Source organism: Benincasa hispida, chromosome 1, assembly GCF_009727055.1.
Source record: "Benincasa hispida cultivar B227 chromosome 1, ASM972705v1, whole genome shotgun sequence".
Lineage (NCBI taxonomy): Eukaryota > Viridiplantae > Streptophyta > Magnoliopsida > Cucurbitales > Cucurbitaceae > Benincasa > Benincasa hispida.
Window position 1 is genome coordinate 90,404,095 of NC_052349.1, and position 19,153 is coordinate 90,423,247.

The window sequence follows — 19,153 nt, forward strand, 5'->3', positions numbered from 1 at the left end:
TTCGGCCATTAAAATAAAGATTGCCTAAAAAATATGGTTCTATTTGTAATCAAACACTCATCTAAATTATGGTAATCTTTAATTTGTCAAACACGCATGAAAGGGAAAAAAAGATACCATAGTTCTCATTGAATATGAACACAATCACTAGTAAAGCATAAAAGACAATCTAATTGACATGCCTGATTTCAAAAAGGAAAATTCACCTTTGCAAAAAAGATATATATATATATATATATATATATATATATTATATGCCTGATTTGTCAAACCATTAGCCACTAATCTGTTAGTTTATAAGACAGACCTCTATCAATCTTCCAATTTTGATAGTCCTTGCTTCCATTTTGCTACAATGATTAAGAAATTGATGGTATTTTTGCTCATTTGGGTTCATCTTTGTCACTCATTTCGTGTTTACTGCTCATGATAGCTTTTGGTTCAAGATTTTCATGTCACTTATAAGTTCCCTGTTTTGTGTTTTATTTATCAAAGGCTTGTTTGTTTGTAATATTTACAACTTAGAATTGAGTTTTTTCCACTCACAGGTAGGTTTTGTAGTGGCTATAGTACTAGTGATTTATCTGATATTTGCATTCAGACAACATCATCATCCAAACAGCAATAATGATCCTACTGATAATGATCCTACTAATAATGATCCTACTAATAATGATCCTAGTGATAATGATCCTACAAATGATGATCCTATTACTATGAACTATAAGATCATTGATGTGGTTCATTATGGGGCAGCTGGGGATGGAAAGACAGATGATTCACAAGTAAATATTCACACCCTCTGACTTTTGAGTTATGTATCTAATGCTATTGTTTCTGATATAATTCATCGTTCAAAGGCATTTCTAAAGGCTTGGATGGCTGTTTGTGAAGCTGCAACTCCCTCGGCTATGCTAGTACCATCTCCCAGAATATTTTTGCTGAACCCAGTGGAGTTTCAAGGCCCGTGCATGTCCTCCAGCGTTGGTGTTAAAGTAATTATGCTTTTCTTTTCTTTTTGTGATAACTAGTAAGGCCCCACTTTATTACATCATGCTGCTCACCCTTCTAAGTTAGCTACAAGTTACTAGATAAACATGAGATTCCATCTCAAACAACTCGTGTTCTTATAAAGATTGTATGGTCTCTCAATCTTTTCAATGTGGGAGACTCAACACAAGTAACATCAGACAACGGTTTCAAATTATTAAGTTTTCATCATTGTAACCTAGGACTTCTTTAATCTCAAAAGAGTTCTCACGGTTATTCAAAAGTAAAATGCATATAGTAATGGTAACTTACTTGAGAAGCGCAGATCCTTGGAAGAATTGTGGCTCAAAGTGACCTTGATGCTTGGAAAGACTTTGATGCGGAAAATTGGTTGCTGTTTGCTAATGTGAGTGGACTTGTCGTACAAGGGAATGGCAAAATTGATGGGCAAGGAGCTGCTTGGTGGGACCGGGAATCGGATGGAAGACCCACGGTCCGTTATCATCACCATTCCAATTCTCACACGTCTGTGCCTGTGTTTATGCATGAGTTTTTCTATATGCTTGTCTTATTAAAGCTTCAATCGTATTCATATGGTGATTGGTAGGCGTTGGCCTTTCACGACTGTGACGGCCTTCATCTTTCTGGATTAACACACATTAACAGTCCAAAAAGTCATATGCACATAGTTCGCTGCAATCATGCTTCCATCTCTAAACTGAACATAATGGCACCTGAGGATAGTCCCAACACTGATGGTATTGATGTCTCCTATTCAACAGATGTTAAGATTCATAATTGCAATATTGGAACAGGTATTATAGTACCAGTTGAATATTAACTAGAAACTTCTGTTTGGTGAAAGAACTAATTCTTCAATTGCATCTACTATAATAGGTGATGATTGTATTGCTATTAGTGAAGCCAGTTCCAATATCCACATAGCAAACATCCAGTGTGGACCTGGTCATGGCATAAGGTTTAATTACTTAAAAAGAGTTAAATGTTATTTGTAACACATGCTCCCTGACAAATGAGAGGCCTTTTTTCTTTTCTTTTTTTTTTTTCCCCATTTTAGCTCCTAGCATTTGTTGAATATTGAAATGCCTTGCTAAGAAGGCCACTGGTTTCAGTATTGGTAGCTTGGGAAAGGATGGGGTGACATCCTCTGTAGAAGAAGTGAGAGTTCAAAATTGTCACCTGAAAGGAACCATGTACGGAGCAAGGATCAAAACTTGGCAGGTTTGCCTACATGTTAATACTTTATCTTGATCTGATGGCTTCAAAGATGAAGAATTGTGTTGATTCTCTTCTTCCATTCCCTTTACTTTAGGGGGGATCTGGATATGCAAGGAAGATATCATTTCAAGGAATCACACTGGATCAAGTTCACAATCCAATCCTGATCGACCAGTATTACTGTAATGGGAAAAAAGACTGCAAAAACCAGGTAAAAACAGGAAACATCGTTACATTATTTTCTACAAGGTTATATGCAATTATAGTCTAAACCCAAAGAGTAAAAACTGAACATTCTCTCTTTTAGCAATAGAATATTTTTATATGAGTATGCAAAAGGTAAACTAACACATTAGTAAAATCTAGCAGACATCAGCTGTACAAGTGAGTGATGTTTTGTACCAAGGATTTTGTGGAACATCTGCAACAGAGGTCGCAGTGGAATTAAGTTGCAGTGAGATTATAGGCTGCAGCAACCTTGCATTAGAAGATATCGGTATACGATCTGCATATTCTGATAAAATCACTCAGTCCTCGTGTTACAATGCCCATGGAACATCAACAAATACAGTTCCTGCCATAGATTGCTTGGAACCATAGATGTCTTGAAAAAAAGTTGAAAACATCTGGCAATGCATCTAGTGAACGAAGCAATTGGCAGTTTCCTACCAAGAGAAATGATTATATTTCCTTTTTCAGAATACTGATCTCACGTCAGTAGCATACTGCTCGTGATTTCCTGATTTTGATCCACCTCCTGGTTCAGTTTTGTACCATTGTTTTCCATATAGCATAGGGTGTAGGGCGATCTCTAATATGATGTCTACTGAAAAAGGCACATCAACAATTTTAAACTTTTTATGAGATCTATTTCAACAGATAAACACTATTATTTTGGTCAATTTTTGTTAAAATATAGAAGGAAAGAGAACAACAACGCACAGTTGCGTGGAAATCCTAGTACAGGGAGAAAAACCACGATATAGAGATCTTTAATCTGATATACTGAATACACAAGGACACAACGTATAAATAGACAATAGGAAACCCTAGGGGCCTACACAATTACATAAATGCCCCTAGGTTAATAACCCTATTTTCAACACTCCTCCTCAAGTTGGGGCATAGATATCAACAAGGCCCAACTTGCTTATACAATAGTCAAAACTATGACTCAGTAATCCTTTTGTAAGCACATCTGCAACTTGCTAATTTGAAGAAATATAAGGGATGCATATGTTTCCACTGTCCAGTCTTTTCTTAATGAAATGTCTGTCAATCTCTACGTGTTTAGTTCTGTCATGTTGAACCGTGTTATTTGCAATACTGATGGCAGCTTTGTTGTCACAAAACAATTTCATCGGAAGCTCATTATCTTGTTGGAGATCTGATAACACTTTCTTCAACCAGATTTCTTCACATATCCCCAGACTCATGGCCCTATACTCAGCCTCAACACTATTTCTAGCAACGACCCCTTGTTTCTTACTTCTCCAGGTGACTAGATTATCCCAGACAAACGTACAATACCCAAACGTCAACTTTCTGTCAACAACAGAAACTGCCCAGTCAGAATCAGTGTAGGCTTCAACAAATCGTTTATCAGACTTTCTGAACATCAGTCCCTTGCCAGGAGTTCCTTTCAGGTACCGAAGGATACGTTCAACTGCTATCATATGATCTTCACAGGGAGCCTGCATAAACTGACTAACAACACCTACTGCGTACGAAATATCTGGCCTTGTGTGAGACAAGTAGATCAACCTCCCGACTAACCGCTGATACTTCTCTTTATTAACAAGAACTCTATCATTTTTCTCACTGAACTTCGCATTGTACTCTACTATGTGTCAACAGGTTTACACCCAGTCATGCATGTTTCCTTTAGTAAGTCCATAGTGTATTTTCGTTGAGAAACTGAGATACCTTCCTTTGATCGAGCCACTTCCATTCCCAGAAAGTATCTTAGCTTACCGAAGTCTTTAATTTCAAACTCTTCGGCCATCTTTGTTTTAAGCCTCATAATCTTAGCATCATCATCCCCAGATAAAACAATGTCATCAACGTAAACAATAAGAACAACTATCTTCCTTAATCTTGACCTTTTTGTAAATAGAGTGTGATTAGAATGCCCCTGAACATACCCCTGTGCTTTCACAAAGGTTGTGAATCTGTCAAACCAGGCCCTTGGAGATTGTTTCAACCCATATAGCGACTTTCTCAATCTGCACACCCTGTTTTTGAACTGACTCTCGAATCCAGGAGGAGGACTCATATAGACTTCCTTTTCAAGTTCCCTATTCAGAAATGCATTTTTAACATCAAATTTGTGTAGGGGCCAATCCTTATTTACGGCAACTAACAAAAGCACTCGGATAGTGTTTAGTTTGGCCATGGAAGAAAAAGTTTCAGAGTAGTCTACTTCATAGGTCTGAGTAAAGCCTTTTGCAACACACCTAGCCTTGTACCGGTCAATCGTCCCATCTGACTTGTATTTTATAGTAAACACCCATTTGCATCCAACTGTCTTGTGTCCTTCAGGTAGAACCACCTGTTCCCAAGTTCCATTCTTCTCGAGAACTCTCATTTCTTCCATAACAGCAGACCGCCATTCTGGTTTTTCCATCGCAACACTTATGTCATTCGGAACCATCACAATGTCCAGACTATTAGTGAAAGCTTTGAACTCGGGTGCCAAATTACTATACGTCATGTAACTATGCATAGGGTATTTAGTACATGAACGTGCCTTTCCTCAGAGCTATAGGAAGATCGAGCGAGACATCACGATCCTTCAACTTTCCAGGCTTCTCACCATGATCGGCTATCTATGTATCAGGGATTTCAGTAGTATCCTCCACATCATTAATTAGAATCATTCCATTCTCAACTGTCTCCTCTTCTGCCATACTTTCAGTATTACCACTTCCTTCGCCCTTATCCTTCCTGCATTTGTCAGTCTCCATACATACATCAACATCAATAGTTTCAGGAATATACGTACCTAGATCTGATGGCGGGTCTGACTCATATACTGGAGCTAGCAGTTCCGGTTCGACAGGTGACACTGCTTCCTTCCTGAGATTCTTCTTATAGTAAGTTTTCTAAGGAACTTGGTTGGTAGGAAAGACCGGGTCGTCATGCTCAGAACTAGGCTCAGACGAAATATGAATAGGAGCTGACTCTAAGGGAATAGCATAAAAGGACCAGTTAGTCTCTTCACTTATGTTCTCCCCCTGAGGATGACTAACAGGAAAGAACGGTTGATCCTCGAGGAAGGTGACGTCCATGGAGACACAGTATTTACGAGATGATGGATGATAGCACTTGTACCCACGTTGATGAAGTGGATATTCAACAAAGACACACTTCTGAGCATGAGGAGTAAATTTTGTGTGGTTTGGACCATGGGAATGAACAAAGGCAACGCAACCAAAGACCCGAAGGGGAACATCGGAGATTAACCAAGTGGTTGGGAAGGACTTTTTAAACAGATCCAAGGGAGTATGAAGGTTAAGAACACGAGAGGGCATCCGATTAATGAGATGGGTGGCAGTAAGAACGGATCCCCCCGCAGATATGACGGAAGAGTGGCAGATAACATAAAAGACCAAGTTACTTCCACTAGATGACGATTTTTCCGCTCGGCTACTCCATTCTGTTGTGGAGTATAAACACACGAGCTCTGGTGGACAATTCCCTTAGAGACAAGAAAATCCCTGAAGGAGGTGTTGAAGAATTCTCGCCCATTTTCACTCCGTAAAATTCCAATCTTCACATTGAAACGAGTCTCAACAGTTGTATAAAATTGTTGGAAAATGGATGACACCTCAGATTTATCAGTGAGAAGGAAGACCTAAGTAAGGCGAGTGCGGTCGTCTATAAATGTGACAAACCAACGTTTACCAGTGAAAGTGGTAACAGGCGAGGGACTCCAAACATCACTATGAACAAGAGTAAAAGGACTCGAGGGTTTATAAGGCTGCGACCGAAAAGGAACACGACTTTGCTTGGCACAAATACACACATCACAATTTAAAGAGGAAGTATTAACATTGCAAAATAAATGCGGAAACAAATNGAAAAGGAACACGACTTTGCTTGGCACAAATACACACATCACAATTTAAAGAGGAAGTATTAACATTGCAAAATAAATGCGGAAACAAATACTTCATATATTGAAAATTTGGATGTCCTAAATGGAAATGCCACAACATAAAGTCGTTTTCAGAAACAGAAAAATTTAATGACATAAACCCAATTCAATGATCATCTCTAGAGGAAGCATCTTCAGAAAGGAAATAGAGTCCCCTATCGTGCCGAGCAGTGCCAATCGTCATCCCCGATTTCAGATCCTAAATCAAAACGAAGTCGGGTAAGAAAATTGTCTTACACTTCAGATCCCTTGTAATTTTGCTGACAGACAACAGATTATAAGAGATTTTAGGCATATGCAAAGTATCACGCAAAACTAAACCGTCAAACGGGAGATATGGCCTTTCCCTGTAACAGGGGCAAAAGACCCGTCTGCAATTCGAATATTCTCATTTCCAGCACTCGAGTTATAAGAAATAAACAAATCTGAAGAACTGGTAAGATGATCTGTGGCCCTTGAGTCCACAATCCAAGGTTTTTTTTACCATTCATACTAATAAGGCCAAATGAAGGAAATTACCTGATTGTGCAATAGCACTCACCCCAACCATACTCAAACTGTTCTTGCTGTCAACAAAAGACTGCTTCTGAGTATGTTCATCTGCTGAGTCACTCACTAGGGCACGACCAATATTAGATTTGTCATGAGACTGTAGTCGCCTGCTGTTTGGAGGTCTTCCGTGCAATTTCCAACACTGGTCCTTTGTGTGCCAGGGCTTCTTACAGTGCTCACACACAAGTGGGGGGTTTTTATCGCTATCAGCACTAGGCGACTTTGCAATGAAGGCAGCTGCATCAGTTGTAGTAATAGGATTATTCATGGCGCATGATCGATCCTCTTTCAGCCATATTTCAGAGCAAACTTCTCTGAGAGAAGGTGTAAGACGTTGGCCCAATATTCGACTACGGACACCATCGAATTTAGGATTTAATCCAGCCAAGAAAACATACACACGGTCTGCTTCTTCAATTTTCAAGTATTGAGCCCCTCTTGCGCGTAGTTCCAGACAATCTCTCGACATAGGTCCATCTCTTGCCAAAGCATTGATAATTTGTTAAAATATGATGTGACATCCATGGACCCTTGTTTACATTCATGGACCTGCTTATGAAGCGTATATAGTCGAGAGGCATTCTATCTCTTTAAATACAAATCTCGTGCAACCTCCCAAATATCCTTGGCGGTTGCAGCATACAATAGTGGTTTGCCTATTTGAGGTTCCATACTATTCACGAGGACAGAGCGTAACAGCGAATCTTCCCCTTTCCAGATCCGTTCTTGAGGATCGCCGGGTATCGGCTCCAAAATCTCCCCCGTCAAGTACCCAAATTTGTGACGCCCTTCCAAGGCCATTATGATCGATTGGGACCAGAAGAAATAATTTTGGCTATTTAATTTTTCTTCTACAAAAAATCCTGTAGAGTTGCCCATCGAACCAGATAAATAAGAAGCATTTGGCAAAATAGAGAACGAATTTACCGGATTCTCTAAATAGACTGGTTGAACCGGTTGGGAATTTGCGCCGAACATCGTATCCAAGTCTAAAATCTGTTGTTGGAGATAAGTCAACTGTTGTCTAACATCATCTGGGCACTGGGTCGAGCCATAAGTGACTGGAAAAGGAGCAACCACCAACGGCTGGAAAGATGTCGCCGGCGGCTACAGATGGTCCTCGTATCTGCCCGGCGCACAAGGTGGCACTAGCTGGTTCGAGCAGCTGGATGGCTCGATCGGATTCTGGTTTGACCGACTGGAATGCTCGAGCAAAGTGCTAGGCGCGGCTCCACGACGATCGATCTGACCTAGCGTGGAGGATTCGAACCTGTCTCTTATACACATCTAGATGTGTATAAGAGACAGACGTAGATCCATCGACCTCAGCTCTCCATCGACTACAGCTAGATGGCAGAAATCAACTCCGGTAGGGCTGCTTGAAAACATTCCTTCATGGCCGCTCGAATGGCTGCCTTCATGTCAAAACTTGAAGTTCCATTGGCTGAAGACAACTATGGCAGCTAGGGTTTCGTCGTCTAGCTCCGATACCATGTTAAAATATAGAAGAAGGAAAGAGAATAACAATGCACAGTTACGTGGAAACCCTAGTACAGGGAGAAAAACCATGATATAGAGATCTTTCTTATTAGTTAATCTAATACACTGAATACACATGGACACAACGTATAAATAGACGGTAGGAAACCCTAGAAGCCTACACAATTACATAAATGCCCCTAGGTTAATAACCCTATTTTCAACAATTTTCAATTTCCTTAGATTTATATTATAGGAGTAACAATTGAAATCCAGACAATACATGTATTTCTGCATTGGAAAACAATTCTACTCAGGTGAATGAAGGAAGAAATATTATACTCAAACGAGATATTAGAAATGTTGTGATGCCAAAGGTTGACCCTGCAAGTCAATTATGCTGGCCATGATATCGGCTCCAATTCCTGATAGTATTAATTACTAAACAAAGATCTTAACTTCTAAATTTCTATTCCCAAGTATTATATACAAATCCTAAGAATACAAGTAAATTCTATATTTCACATGACTCTGAGCGTCCAAATAGTGTATAACGATTATCTGCAATATTGTCGTACACAATATTTCGAACAAACCTGCAATGCAATTAATAATCAGAATTAAAAAGATACGCTCAAACTTGATTTTTTATGTTAAGAGATATGTGGTGCAGGAAAAAGTTTACGTTCTAGTAAGGAATAACTTACAGGGGCACAAACTGGAGAAAAAGTGCAAGCTGAGGAAAGGGTAACTCTAAATATTCCATTATTCTTAGAACAGCTTCAGACTTGATATAAGATCTGCAGTCCAGCATTTAAAATTTAGCATCAACATCTTTAACGGAAAAAAATGGCAGTAGCTGAAGTTGAGAGAATCTTTTTCTCAGTAAAACAGGGGCCCTTTCCTTTCTTTTCCAGGATATCAATAACTTTGAGAAACATATCGTCTTGTAATAATGATTGCTATTTTGGAGAAATCAATTGTCTTGAAATCAATAATGATTGCTATTTTGGAGAAATCAAGAAAGATTAAGAAAAAAAAAGGCCATAGATCATGGATAAGATAGGCAAATCTAGCTCATGAGAAACTTCAAACGAGGAGCTGCATGCATATACCTATCCTTTTCAACAAGTACAACGCTCGAAATATCATCCGGTGCTCTTCCTGACCTTCTTAACAGCTTCTTGCCAGCTTCACTTTGAAGAGCCTCTAATCGTATTCTTCTGTAAATGTCAATGAGAAATCAACAAAGACAGGGAGTAAAGGTTTCAAGGTAATACCAAATTACCAATACTAATTTTAACTTCTCCGTGGAGAACAATGATAGCCCATTTACAGAAACACACAATCTTAAATTTATGGCGGCTGCAAGTTAATCATGGCAATAAGATTATGAAGGTATCAAAGCATATAAAATGGATCCTGAAAATACAATGTCATTCATTATTACTATACGGGGCCTCAAAAATCCGCTCCAAATTTCATTATCTTTCCAAGAATTTATACAGAAAAGAAAAAGAACTACCTATTTCGATCATTAGCACGAACAAATCTCACACCTCCATTGCACAAATTGCACACACCTGAGAGATTAACAAAATCATCGATACTTCACTTTCACCGCAAATCCCAAAAATAAAGAAAACCCACAGACAGCCATCTCACTTGAATTCAATTCTATCAGGAATCAGAGGCTAGCTAATTTAGAAACAACAGCAATCAAAATACTAAAAGAAGCCAGTACCGTCAAATAGCATAATTGGTCTCGTATCTTTCTCGAAGAAATCGGAAGTTGCTTCGACCCAATCTATTGTTTCGTCTTTGGTTGTCGGAGATAAAGAGGCGGAAGAAATTGTATGCGGTGGTCTAGCTTTCGCTAGAGACGGCGGGACAAAACGAGCCGGAATTCCGCCGGAAAGTGGAAGCGCCATTGGAGCCAGTGGCAGTTGCAGATTGGCTTCTCCTCCACTAATTTGAAGGAAATTTTTAAGATATTTTGAAAACTATAAAATTGAAAAGACATAACGTTAAATTTAACCTTGTTGGCGATAATTAGGGGAAAGACCTAAATGTAGATAGCAACTTTGAGGGCATTATTGTGATTTCACAGTATTTTGATTCTATTTGAGCTGCGTGGGATTTCATTGTCCACCTGAGCTTGTGGAATCGACTATGCCAATTTTACAAAAGATATAATTTAATTTAATGCTAATAAAAATTATTAAAATATATTCTTTTTCATTTTTCTTTTTGATCATTATGTTATTAAAATATTCTTTTTTAAACAAAACAGAGTATTAAAGTATTTTATCGGTATATTATTTAGTTAAACTATCCATATATTGTTGAATTAAAGAAGAAAAAAAAACAAGCTTTGAATATGAAATTTATTTATACTAGAGCACATACTTCCTATATGTAAACCCTAGAACCTATTTTCCTAAATAGTATAGCTTGATGTGATTGAAGTTTAATGTTTATGGTTGTTAACTTAATTGCATATATGTTGTGAATGTTGTTATTATGTAGAAGTAACAAGATGAAGAAATTTTAAGTGTTAGGCGAGGAGGCTCTCGGGTGGCTTGGAAGACTACCAACACTTAGTGAAAATCTTGGGAAGTGTATGTAAAGAGAACCTAGGCATGGAGTAGGCTAAGGAAGAAAATTTCCTAAGGAAGAAAATTTCCTAAGTGTCAGAAAACCAAGAGGAAAAGGAGTTAGGCCAAGAAGTGAAGGAATTTTCAAAGTATAGGAGTTAAAACTCACAGGTGGAATAAGAAGTCTCGACACTTAGTGAGGTGGTAGGCTTGAGGAGTTAAAGTCATGCCATTAATTTAAGGGCTCAAGTGGAAAGAATTGTTAAGTGTAGTAAGAGGCATGCGTTCGAGGTCCTATGTTAGAGGTTAGTTGGGTTATCGAGTGTTGGTGATGGCTGAGACTAGCAAGAGTCATATATTGGCCTCAATAGAGGTTAGTTTGGACGAAGAGGGATGACATACGAGCAGTTGAGTGCCCAAGGTGAGCGCTTAAAGGGCACAAAAGCAAGGTGCTAGGCATGGGCTGTAGAGTGTGCATTGGCCTTGAGAACTAGATGTTAGAGGCTAAGTGTGGGCTGCTTGAAGGCGTAGGTGTTGGCCTTGGTAAGAAACTTAGCATTGGAGGAGTGTCAAGCGTTGATGTATGGAGGTTAATTTGGACTAGGTTGGACAGAAAAGGTGTGAAAAGGGCGCCTAAGATAAGGTGATGAATGCATTACTATGAGCATGCGTTGGCCGATGAAGGGATGGAGAGGACGCTAGCCCTATGTGTTGAAATGAAGGTGAAGAACTTAGCTTCATTCAGTTAGTGGGCTAAGTAGCGTCACTAAAGGCCTTAAGCATTGGTTAGTGGCCTAAGTGTCACTAAATTAGACCCCTTAGTCATGCAAGGCTTGCTATAAAATGAATTGTGAAGAAGGACTCTGTTTGCCTAATTCACTCGTGCTTAAGGGAAGGAATTGTTGCCAAATTGTACATCAATCAATGTTGAAGAAGACCCAAGGCTGCCAAGAAGAAATTCGCACGAATTGGTGTCAAAATTTGAAGAATATGAAGAATGTTCCAAGTTTCTTGATCACTCGAGCAAGCTGGAAATACTAGAAAATTCTAAGCTCATCAAGCAGAATTGGAAGCCTAAATTTTAAGATAAGGGAGTTAAGATGTTAGGAAGAAGCTCTTAGAAGGAAATTTTGTGAGATAATGTATGGAATTTAAGTTATAAAAGCTGGGAGTTAAATATGAAAATTGTGTGGATGAATAAACAAGCAGCTGCAACCAAGGGATAAGTAAGTAGTTGGCCTAGGCAGGCATACGCGTGAGCGTGTGTAAGCATTTGATGAGTGTACACGCGAGGTGAAGCGTGAGGGCATGTAGTGAAAGGGTGCCATCACCAAGAGCATAATAAGTATAGCGTCCTACAGGTGCCCAATGCCTAGGTGAAGTGTGTGTATCCTAATGCCTACCTGAACGCCTATGCGTACGTGCCCTGTGCCCAACCAACTAAGTTGCAAGCCGAACGACTAAGTGTTGGATGGTGTCTTAGTAAGTTGTAAGGAAATTGTAAGTGAAATTTTAAGCTTGAATATTAGAGTTAAGCTAAAAAAAAGAAGCCAGTGATGTTAACCAAAGGTACTTATTTATGTCACAGGGCAAACACAAGTAGGAAAAGCCTATAATCCTTGGAGGAATAGCACAAGATAGTGAGTGATAGTTTTAATAAGGGTTTACCTTAATTTAATTTCCATGATTTATATTACATGTTTTCTATGATGGTCCCAACACATGATTACTTAAAGTACAATGTGTTTACATGTTATAACATGATTTCAAACACATGCTTTGACATAAGAGACCCTATATTGTTTGGACGAATGGTCCTTTTATTTAAAGGTTAGAGTTTTAAGTAAAATGAAGCCATAGGAAATCAAACACGAGGATCTCCATGAGCAGCGGAAGGGATCGTTCCAAATTCCATTCAGATTGAATATAAACAATTACGGTCCAAGAACGGAAACTAATAGGTCATGCATCAACAGAAATTACGGCATGTTATACGATGATACAAGGGATAGAGGATGCATACCTTTGAAGAACCATTCTTCAAGAATCCCTCGAACAGTCTATAATGCATCCAACAAAGCACTCAAACGCAACGACCAAAACACCACGACCACGAACACAATGAACAAAACCAACAGCTCCTCGAACCCAATCGAGTCCAACTCGATTCACGAACTGAGTAAAGACACTACCCACAAGTGGTTACCTTGGTATTCTCCGTGTGAGAATCCAGGGTTGTGGGCTCTGTATGATTTTGGCTTGAGGAAGAGACTGGAGGTATACAATCGAGTAGACGATCGAACAAGTGGGAGATAAAAAGTTGGACTATCGTATAGACGATGTGCTCAATCGTTTAGTAAACTGAAGCCTATTGCATAGACTTTATTACTCAATCGTGTAGCTACGATCAACTGAGTGACTATCGTATAGTCAACTCTACACGATCGTTTAGTCTCTCAACAACTATCGCTTAGTGAAACTCTTTCACTTGATAGCTTGTCTCCGTGAATACTTTTTGAATGAAATAACTTCTAAATTTAGGAAAACAATTTTCCTTTTATCTCACGATTACCATAAAACTACTAACAATCGGTTATTAGAGAAAAAGAAATTAATTATCAAATAATAAATATAAATAAATATGATGACCAACTTATCATATTATATTTATAACCTATAGTTTTAATATTTCATCATATGAAATATATAACCATAGCTTTTTTTCTATTTTATGGTACTTAATGTAAATCATATTTACATTAATTCCTCCACTTGATGTATCTCATTCATCACACCAATTATATCATATATAATAGAATTTCCTCTTATTAATTTCAACACTTCAAACTAACCGTAAAATATGATTCTCAACTTGAACCCATTGAGCTACCAAGGGGATCTTATGGACCTGTAGCTTGAAGCTTCAACGGTACATGAATAACTAACTAAACTCTTTAGTCACGAGATCTACCATTTGTTAACTGTCAGGCACTTCATTAAAGACCGATAGCTACACTCTTCACACTACAAATATATTTATGTGTCCATATAACCAATCAACAGTGTGATAACCCTTCACAGATCGCTCGTAAGTGCAGTTGGGCCAATTTACTATTTTGCCCCTATAGTTACATATAACTCCTTAAGTACCATTGATTCCTCTAATGAACAATAAATCATAATCCTATTATGACTAGGTCCTCTCTTCCAAAGAGATGATGTGTCCACTATGTTCAAGACCCGGAATCAACCTTTAATGGAGCAATCTATCTACTTACCCCTGCTTTGGGGAAGGAGTGAGTTTCGTTTTGTGTAACTGAGTTCCCAGCTCCCCAATAAGACAAATCCCCAAAAAGGTAGGCTTGTTGAGTTGACAATCTGGCCACTCTCACCCATACTAATCAAAGGATCGCCCTCATAAGCAGGAGTTCCCAAAACACTAAGGATTAAGGTCATGTCATCTATGGTTGTTTTAGTGAGATGTAAGTCTCAATTATCAATAGTGTTATATAAAGAGACGAATCATCTCGTGGTCTAGTCTTATACAAACTTTTTATATAGGACACCTTCTATCGCATGTCTCCACATGAATGGTCAAGATCAGACCATTTGTAATAGTTCACAATACTTGTAAACCTCTACAAAGCGGACCATATTCATAGTGTCACCAGGATAAGGTATCCCTCCTTTATCCTTATACTACAAACTTTTTACGTTATTACTTAAGGCATGATCCACTTGTATATCTCATATACATGCTTAAGTTTACATGAAATAACCACGGATCTTTGTTTATTGGATATGAGTAAATGCAAATAAAATAAATCATATTTTATTAATAACAATGTGTACTAACTATTTAAAAATTACGAGACTCTAGGAAAATTAAGACACCAATCCCAACAGAAGCATGCATCTCAAATTGGGATTGATGTCCTAATTCTCCCGGAGTCTCATAATTTGTAATCTATACACATTGTTATGAATAAAATAAGAGTTATTTTATTTGACATTTACTCATATCCAATAAATAAAGCTCCGTGGTTATTGTATGTAAACTTAAGCATGTATATGAGATATACAAGTGGATCATGCCTTAAGTGAGAAGCTAAAAAGGTCTGTAATATAAGGATTAAGGAGGGATACTTGATCTTAGTGACACTATGGATATGACCCGCTTTGTAGGGGTTTGCAAGTGTTGTAAACTACTACAAATGGTAGATCCTGACCATTCATGTGGAGGCATGCGAGTGAGGGTGTCCTATACAAAGGGTTGTATAAGACCAGACCATGAGATGACTAGTCTCTGTATGCAACGCCGTTGATACTAGAGACTTACATCTCTTTTAAACGACCATAGGTGACATGACCTCAATCCTGAGTGTTTTGGAACTTCTGTCTTTGAGGGCGGTCCTTTGACTAGTATGGGTAAGAGTGGCCAGATTGCCAACTCAACGTGCCTACCTTTTTGGGAACTTGTCTGATTTGGGAGTTGGGAACTCAATTATACGAGATGAAATTTACTTCTTTCCTAAAGCAGGGGTAAATAGATAGATTGCTCCCTTAAGGGCTGATTTCGGATCTTGAACATAATGGCCACAACTTCTCTTTGGAAGAGAGAACCCAGTCATAGTAGGACTATGACTTATGTTCATTAGAGAGATCAATGGTACTTAAGGAGTTAGATGTAACTACAGGGGCATTACGATTATTGGCCCAACTGTACTTACGAGCGATCTGTGAAGGTTTATCGCATTGTTGATTGGTTGATATGGACACATATAATAATCTGTAATAAGAAGAGTTCAACTGTCGATCTTTAATGGAGTGTCTGGCAGTTAACAGATGGTGAACCCGTGACTAAAGAGTTTAGTCAATTATTCACATAAAGTTGGAGCTTCGAGCTACAGGTTCATAAAGTCCCCTTGGTAGCTCAATGGATTCAAGTTGAGAATCAGTTCTTGGTGTTTGATTTGAAATATTCAATGATCAAGAGGTAATTCGATTATATATGATATGATCGGTATGATGTATGAAATACATCAAGTGGAGGATTAATGTAAACTAAGGCATACCCCAGTACCATCTCCCACTTGCCCTAGATAAGATGTCGCATGTCCCACAGACCTAGACTCTCCAGGTGACCTCGAACACTTTAGCCTTGAAAGCCTCTGTAAATGGATCAACAATGATGTGCTCTTATGTGATCTTCGTGACTATCACATCACCGCGATGCACAATCTCCCTGATCAAGTGGTATTTCCACTCTTATGCTTACCGCGACGATGACTCTGAGGCTCCTTCGAATTTGCCACAGTCCAACTGTTATCACAATAAATAGTAATCGACAAATCTATATTTGAAACAACTTCCAAATCTGAAAGGAATTTCCTCAGTCGAATAGTCTCATTAGCTGCTTCACAAGCATCTATGTATTCGGCTTCCATAGCATCCTTGCTTGATGCTTCGCCACACTACAGCTCCTCCATTCAGAGTGAACACTAACCTCGATGTCGATTTACGAGAATCTCTATCGGTCTAAAAGTCAGAGTCTATGTATTCTGTAAGGATCATATCTTTATCTTCATACACGAGCATGTAATCCCTCGTTCTCCGAAGATACTTGAGGATCGTCTTGACCACAGTTTAGTGATTAAATCTTGGATTGGACTGATAACAACTGACAATCCCTACTGTATAGCAAATGTCGGGTCTAGTACACAACATTGTATACATTAAGCTTCCAACAGCTAAAGCATAGGGAATTCATCTCATCTCCTCAACTTCTTGAGGTGTCTTAGGACATTAATCCTTAGACAAAATGATTCCATTCCTGAAGTGTAACAAACCCTTTTTGGAATTCTGCATCCTGTACCTGATCAACATTTAATCGATGTACGATGCCTGAGACAAGGCTAACCTTTTGTTCTTACCATCCCGAATGATCTAGATCCCTAGAACATACTGTAGTCCTACCCAATGAGTAAGATATCCTCTACGTATAACACTAGGAAAACTATTGAACTGTTGATGATTTTCTTGTAAACATAAAGTTCATCAACGTTTTGATCAAATCCATAAGATTTGATCGAGAAGCTTGTTTTAGTCCATAAATGGACTGATTAAGTTGCAAAGTTTTTGCTCTTCACCTTGGATTATGAATCCTTCTAGTTGTTGCATAAAGATGGTCTCCTGAAGATTGCCATTTAGAAAGGCATCTTCTAGTCATAATATGTGGCAATGGACATGAGTATTTGGATAGACTTTAACATGACAACAAGTGAGAAAGTCTCTTCATAGTCAATTTCCTCAACCTAGGTATAACCCTTTGCCACTAGTCTAGCCTTAAAGGTTTGCAGTTTCCCATTTGCACCCATTTTCATCTTGTAGATCCACTTGCAACCTATAGGTTTTACCCCATCAGGTTGATCTACAAGATCTCAAACTGAATTGAAGTACATAGACTCCATTTCGAGATTTATAGATTTGATCCATTCATCTTTGTCTACATCCTTCATTGCTTTCTTATATAACAATGGATCCTCAACATCACCATCAAATATGATGGTTAGAGTTTCTGTTAAACCCATATAACAAACAGACGAGTTCAAAATCCTTCTACTACATCGAGGTTACCTCAATGGTCGAGGTGCATGTGACCTACTAGATGAACCGACATCTACAACTCTTGTTGATGTACTTGGCTCTTCAACAACTCTTGTTGATGTACTTGGCTCTTCAACAACTCTTGTTGAAGGTTTAGTAGTTTCACTGGAAAGTTCATTCAGTACTATTTTACTAAGTGATTTGTGCTCCCTGATGTCGTTTTCTTCTAAAAAAGTAGTGTTTATCGACACAAACACTTTATTATCTTTTGAAGCATAGAAGTAACCACCTCTTCTTCCTTTAGGGTAGCCTACAAATAGACATAATTTTGAACGAGGTCCCAATTTCTTAGGATTAGCCTCAAGCACATATGTTGGGCAACCTTAGATCCTGAAACGACGTAAACTACCATTACGGTCATTCAATAATTCCAAAGGCATTTCAGAAACACTCTTGAATGGAGCACAATTAAAAATATAGGATGCAGTCTGTATTGCATATCTCCAAAATGAGCCAGAAGGGAGCATAACTCATCATAGACCAAGTCATGTCGAACAAGGTTCAGTTTCTCCTTTCTGATACACCATTCTACTAAGGTGAACCGGGTGTCGAGAGTTGGGATACAATTCCATGCTCCATCAAATAGTCCTAAAATTTTAAATACATATACTCTCCACCTCAATCAGATTGAAGTGTCTTTATTGTTTTACTTAGTGTATTTTCAACTTCAGCCTTATACTCTTTGAGCTTTTCAAACGCTTCATACTTTTGTTGCATTAAGTAAACAAACCCGTACCTTGAATAATAATTTGTAAAGGTGATGAAATATTCAAAGAATCCTCTAATATTCCTCTTACGTTAACATTCATGGGACCACAGAGATTTGAATGTACAAGTTCTAAGAGTTCTTTGGCTCTGTGACCTTTTCCAGTAAAAGGTCTCTTAGTCATTTTGTCTTCAAAACATGACTCATATATTGGTAGAGAATTTTCTTCTAACTCACTTAGATGTCCATTCTTAACCAACCTCTCAATGATATTGAGATTTATGTGATCTAACCTTAGGTTCCAAAGATGGGCATTCTCTTTAGAAGAAACCTTTTGTCTTTTGTTTTGAGTAACCACAGTTCTAAATAATTTAGGATTAAGGAGGGCCTTTGATGCTAATAGCCTTAGCACATAAAGATTAATCTCTAACTTTGTAGAACAAATCTCAACACCATTTTTGTAAATAAATGTTTTATTCACATTAAAATTCAAAATGTATGATTGCAATAAGCATTTTACACAAATCAAGTCCTTTTAAAACCAGAATCTACATAAATATTTTCTAATAAAAGGTAAGATTTCTATAAACAAAGTTAGAGTCCTACTATTGCCATAGCTGAGACGATGTGCCCAGCTCCTACCCGCATCGTCATCTCACCAATTTTCAATTGTTGCCAGGAACTAATTCCCTTAAATGAAGAACAAACATGGTTACTAGCGCCTGAATCAATTATCCAGACGGAATTATCATTCTCCATTAAATA

General features: G+C 38.3%; 3 protein-coding genes across 3 annotated transcripts; 1 reads left to right on the plus strand and 2 right to left on the minus strand.

The window, feature by feature from the left end:
* The first annotated feature begins 476 nt into the window (after positions 1 to 476).
* Positions 477 to 1,852, plus strand: LOC120073516 (probable polygalacturonase At3g15720). The gene is made up of 4 exons (XM_039026360.1): positions 477 to 785; positions 861 to 995; positions 1,316 to 1,483; positions 1,598 to 1,852. The coding sequence occupies exons 1-4, from the start codon at positions 717 to 719 to the stop codon at positions 1,829 to 1,831; spliced, it is 606 nt and encodes a 201-aa protein (XP_038882288.1). The 5' UTR covers positions 477 to 716; the 3' UTR covers positions 1,832 to 1,852.
* Positions 1,853 to 6,342: 4,490 nt separating this feature from the next.
* On the minus strand, positions 6,343 to 8,204 carry LOC120091823. The gene is made up of 2 exons (XM_039049969.1): positions 6,908 to 8,204; positions 6,343 to 6,587 (listed from the first exon to the last, which is right to left on the minus strand). Exons 1-2 carry the CDS (start codon positions 7,407 to 7,409, stop codon positions 6,544 to 6,546), a joined length of 546 nt encoding a protein of 181 aa, XP_038905897.1. The 5' UTR covers positions 7,410 to 8,204; the 3' UTR covers positions 6,343 to 6,543.
* A 503-nt stretch (positions 8,205 to 8,707) lies between these two features.
* On the minus strand, positions 8,708 to 10,445 carry LOC120087784 (DCC family protein At1g52590, chloroplastic). The gene is made up of 5 exons (XM_039044687.1): positions 10,164 to 10,445; positions 9,945 to 10,002; positions 9,535 to 9,642; positions 9,127 to 9,219; positions 8,708 to 9,015 (listed from the first exon to the last, which is right to left on the minus strand). Exons 1-5 carry the CDS (start codon positions 10,348 to 10,350, stop codon positions 8,934 to 8,936), a joined length of 528 nt encoding a protein of 175 aa, XP_038900615.1. The 5' UTR covers positions 10,351 to 10,445; the 3' UTR covers positions 8,708 to 8,933.
* Positions 10,446 to 19,153: the final 8,708 nt, after the last annotated feature.